General features: G+C 37.3%; 1 protein-coding gene across 1 annotated transcript in view; it reads right to left on the bottom strand.

The window, feature by feature from the left end:
- Positions 1-4,209: 4,209 nt before the first annotated feature.
- Positions 4,210-4,963, bottom strand: part of LOC118496350 (C-type lectin lectoxin-Phi1-like) — a 2,665-nt gene continuing 1,911 nt past the window's right edge. Inside the window, exon 2 of the mRNA XM_036007717.1 lies at positions 4,210-4,556. Within this exon, the coding sequence (XP_035863610.1) occupies positions 4,210-4,556 (347 nt within the window). The remainder of the gene's footprint in view (positions 4,557-4,963) is intronic.

The raw sequence follows: 4,963 nt of genomic DNA, 5'->3' as shown, positions 1-4,963 counted from the left end.
AACTTAAGTAAAAGTATTAATCCCACACTGTTAAAATGTAAAGTAAAAGATCTATATTACAACTTTCTTCCTCAAATATTACGACTTTTTCTTAAAATATTAAATTTTTCCGAAATATTACAACTTTTTTCCCAAAATATTATGATTTTTTTATTTGAAATATTATGACTTTTTCCCAAAATGTTACGACTTTTTTACTTGAAATATTATGACTTTTTCACCAACATTTTTCCCAAAGTGTTACGACTTTTTTACTTGAAATATTATGACTTTTTCACCAACATTTTTCCAAAATATTACGATTTTTTTTCCCAAAATATTACGACTTTAAAAAAAAAAAAGATTATGACATTTTTTCTTGAAATATTTCCTTTGAGATATAAGTTCCTACATTTCCCAGAATGCCATTCAATAATCCCAGAGGACACACAGTATGTCAGCGTCACACCACTGCAAACAAAGTGAGTAAATGAATAAAACACATCCTTAACTTAAGAAAAAGTATTAATCCCACACTGTTAAAATGTAAAGTTAAAGATCTATATTACTAGTCCTGCTATCACCAGACCAAGCTCCATCTTTAAGATTGAACATTAGTCTGGGGAGTCTGCTCTGGATTTTCTCTGCACAAGAGGCGGGATCAACAGTCATAGTTGAAATGATGCAATTGGACAGTTCTTCAACCAATCAGAGCAACGATCAGGGTGACGTAGCAGCGACAGCAGCATCAATGGGTCGCTGCGCTTCGGTTGCCGTCATGTTGAATGTAAACAAAAAGCTGCTTGGTCTCTTCTCTATCGTCATCATGTTAAATCCACCAATAGCGCGCCAGATTGATAAGCCAGTTTGTGATTGGTTCCCGCAAATTTGTAATGGAAGCAGGATAGATAAACGTACAGGTATCCAGCCTGAGCTGCAGGGAGGAATCCAATCACCAGCAGATTGGGCTGGTTCACCCAGTCTACTATATTACAACTTTCTTCCTGAAATATTACGATATTTATCCCGAAATATTACGATATTTTTCCCAAAATATTATGACATTTTACTTGAAATATTAAGAGTTTTTTTACATGAAATATTACGACTTTTTCTTGAAATATTACAACGTTCTTGAAATATTTCCTTTGAGATATAAGTTCCTACATTTCCCAGAATGCCATTCACTAATCCCAGAGGACTCACAGTATGTCAACGTCACACCACTGCAAACAAATAAATGAGTAAATGAATAAAACACATCCTTAACTTAAGTAAAAGTATTAATCCCATTGACATTTTTACTTGAAATATTACGACTTATTTTCTAAAATGTTACGATATTTTTCTTTGAAATAATACAACTTTTTTCCTAAACTGTTATGAATTTTCTGCTTGAAATATTATGATTTTTTAATTGAAATATTACGACTTTTTACATAAAATATTACAACTTTTTTACTTACTTTTTTTTTTACCATTCAATAAAATTGTTCCAAAATATTACGACTTTAAAAAAAAAAAGAATTATGACATTTTTTCTTGAAATATTTACTTTGAGATATAAATTCCTACATTTCCCAGAATGCCATTCAATAATCCCAGAGGACACACAGTATGTCAACGTCACACCACTGCAAACAAAGTGAGTAAATGAATAAAACACATCCTTAACTTCAGTAAAAGTATTAATCCCACACTGTTAAAATGTAAAGTAAAAGATCTATATTACAACTTTCTTCCTGAAATATTACAATTTTTTTACTTGAAATATTACGACTCTTTTACTTGAAATATTACTACATTTTTACTTGATATGTTACAACTTTTTTTCTCTAAATATTACGACTTTTTTAATAAAAAAATTTTGACTTTTTTCTGTGAAATATTTAGGGCCTGAGCGCCGACAGCGGCGAAGGCCCTATTGAAACTGAAGGAATTATTTTCCCGGCAAATGAATTGGCTTTTTGAGGGGCTTAACATATTCAAAAACTCACCAAATTTGGCGGTCGCATCAAGTCTCGTGAACATTTACGTATTTTAAGGGTTTCGGGAATAGGCGCGCAAAAATGGCTCGCTGGCGCCCCCTACAATGTTAAAAAAATTGAGCCCCTGCAGTGCGTTTAACGTAGACTCACGAAACTTGGTAAACATGTGTATCATGTCAAGATGTACAAAAAACGTCATTGAAGCCATACCCTAAGCCCAACAGGAAGTCCGCCATTTTGATTTCAAAGTTCGAAATTAGTGCGATTTTGGCCATTTCCACGTGTCGTACTTTAACGAATTCCTCCTAGAGATTTCATCCGATCAACTTCAAATTCGGTCTGTGCCATCTAAAGACATTAAAGATGAAAAGTTGTTAAAAGAAAAACTTTTCGTCATAGGGCGTGGCCGTGGCGGGGTGGCCATTTTGTGCGTTTCGCCGCCGAAATATGAAGTGGGTGTAACTCGAGTGTACATTGTCCGATTGGCTCGAAACTTTTCAGGATTCATAAGAGTCCAACCCTGAGGACAAATAAAGGCCAATATTTACTTAAAGTCATAGCGCCCCCTAGTGGCAACAGGAAGTAGGCCTAAAAGTCAAGGTGCTATACTTTAACGAACTCCTCCTAGAGATTTCATCCGATGTACTTCAAACTTGGTCTCTATCATCCCAACACCTTAAAGATGAAAAGTTATTAAAAGAAAAACTTTTCGTCAGACGGTGTGGGCGTGGCGTGGCGGCCATTTTGAGTGTTGAGCGATGAACAAATAAATTGTTGTAACTTGAGTGTACGTTGTCGTATCTGCCCGAAAATTCTCACGATTGACAAGGGTCCAGGCCTGAGGACACCTACAGGCCATATTTGACTTTTGGTCATAGCGCCCCCCGCTGGCAACAGGAAATGCGCCTTATATGACAAACATCATCCGATTTACATGAAACTTAGAATGTGTGGTCTACATGTGATAATGAGCCGGCCCCTATAATATAACCACGCCCACTTACTCAGGCCACGCCCCCCTTCATAACATTTGTACCGTTTAAGGTAGAGTCTTGTGTGAGGTGTCATTAAACTCAGCAGAGAGTTGCTTCTTCATTGGTGATGGTTTGGCCCGCCCCTTATGCTTAAGCCACACCCCTTTCATAACATTTGAACGATTTAAGGTTGACCATCGTGTGAGGTATCAATGAACTCAGCAGAGAGTTACTTCTTCATTGGTGATCGTTTGGCCCGCCCCCTATGTTCAAGCCACGCCCCCTTTCATAAATGCTGACCCATCTAAGGTAGAGTCTTGTGTGAGGTATCATTGAACTCAGCAGGGAGTTCCCTTTTCATTGGTGACGATTTGCAGTGTCTGAGTGCCGCGCGAATGCACGGTCGCAAGGAGCGGCGACCGCTGGTGACCCCGACGCGCGCAGAGGAGCGAGGGCCCGTCCATCGCTGCTTGCAGGTTTAATATGACTTTTTTACTTTATATATTCCGGCTTTTTAACTTGAAATATTCCGACTTTTTTACTTGAAAAAGTTACCGTGTTGAGCCGTGTGTTGCCAATGTGCACATTGATTTTGAATTATGTTTTTATATTTTATTATTTACTCTCACAATCACTTCCCACTGCCAGGGTTGCAACTGAAATAATAGGCTAAAACAACGACAGTTTATAGAAAGCACAAGTGTAGTTATGGTCAGATCTTGGTCCTGACTGATGGGGAAGTGATATTGATAAGCGTCGTGATTTATGCATTTACAGCGTCGGCTATTTTTCTGCCAGCTTTCCTCCTGTTTTAGGAAGCAGCGACTGTATTGTGTTTTGCCTATTAAGCTGTGTCTGTCTTCTTAATATTTATGTAGAATTATTATTTTATTATTATTATTACGAATTTTTCACTTGAAATATTATATTTTCCCCAAAATATTAAGATTTTTTTACTTAAAATATTACTACTTTATTCCTGAAAAATTACTTTTTTTCTGGAAATATTACGACTTTTTTACTTGAATTATTACAATGTTTTTCCCAAAATATTATGACTTTTTACTTGAAATATTATGACTTTTTCACAAAAATATTTTGACTTTTTTACTTGAAATATTACGGCTTTTTTACATGAAATATTAGGACTTTTTTACTTGAAATATTAACTTTGAAATCCAAGTACCTCATCTTAACAACATTATTACTGAAGTACAGTACTTAAAAGTAGTAAAAAGTAAATTTACTTAGTTTCATTCTGCTGGTTTTTACGTGGAACAGATGAAATTAAGCTGGTGGTTGTCATCGATCTTTTTGACCCACTGGTGCGTTCCCTCTCTGTCCATGGCTCCAGACATGTTGCAGTCGTCCCCAGACTGGCCGGGGCCCCAGTTGGTGTAGAGGATCGTCTCGTCAGTGACCCAGAACCAGAAGTCCAGAGTGCAGGTGTAGCGCAGTCCCAGCCACACGTAGGGAGTGGAGGCCATCTTGGCTCTCTCCTGGACCCAGAGCTGCTCGCCCTGGTTGGTGATGGAGACAAGATCACGATAGTGATCTCTGCAGTAGTATAACGCTTCCTCCCAGATCATGTTCTCCTTGATCAGGATCACTGAATCTGTCAGGGGAGAAGAGGAGTCAATCAATCAATCATGGGCGGAGTCAATTCGGGGAGGAGCCAATTAGTGTCTAAGTCAATTAGTGGCGGAGACCCAAATGCTCCGCCCATGTAGACAAACACAGGACAGTTTAAATAACAGCTGTAACATTAGATTATATATTTTGTGATGAAGCAATATTACACGAGAGGGTTTGATTTAACGTCATTATTGGTATGACAGTGATGCTAAGAGAAATGTTGTTGTATGTTTTAATGATTGTACTATCTTCTTCGTCTTCTTTCTAACTTTAAAATGGAGCTCGCTACAGCCTTTTAAAAGACAGTAAAGTCGGTCTAAAAGATGCATTTGAAAGTAAAATCTCAGCAGAAAACTGCACTTTAAAATGTATCTGTCGTTCTATTTT

The sequence above is a fragment of the Sander lucioperca genome, chromosome 11 (genome assembly GCF_008315115.2).
Source record: "Sander lucioperca isolate FBNREF2018 chromosome 11, SLUC_FBN_1.2, whole genome shotgun sequence".
Classification (NCBI taxonomy): domain Eukaryota; kingdom Metazoa; phylum Chordata; class Actinopteri; order Perciformes; family Percidae; genus Sander; species Sander lucioperca.
Note: the sequence above shows the minus strand (reverse complement) of the source record. Positions and strands in the feature narration are given on the sequence as shown.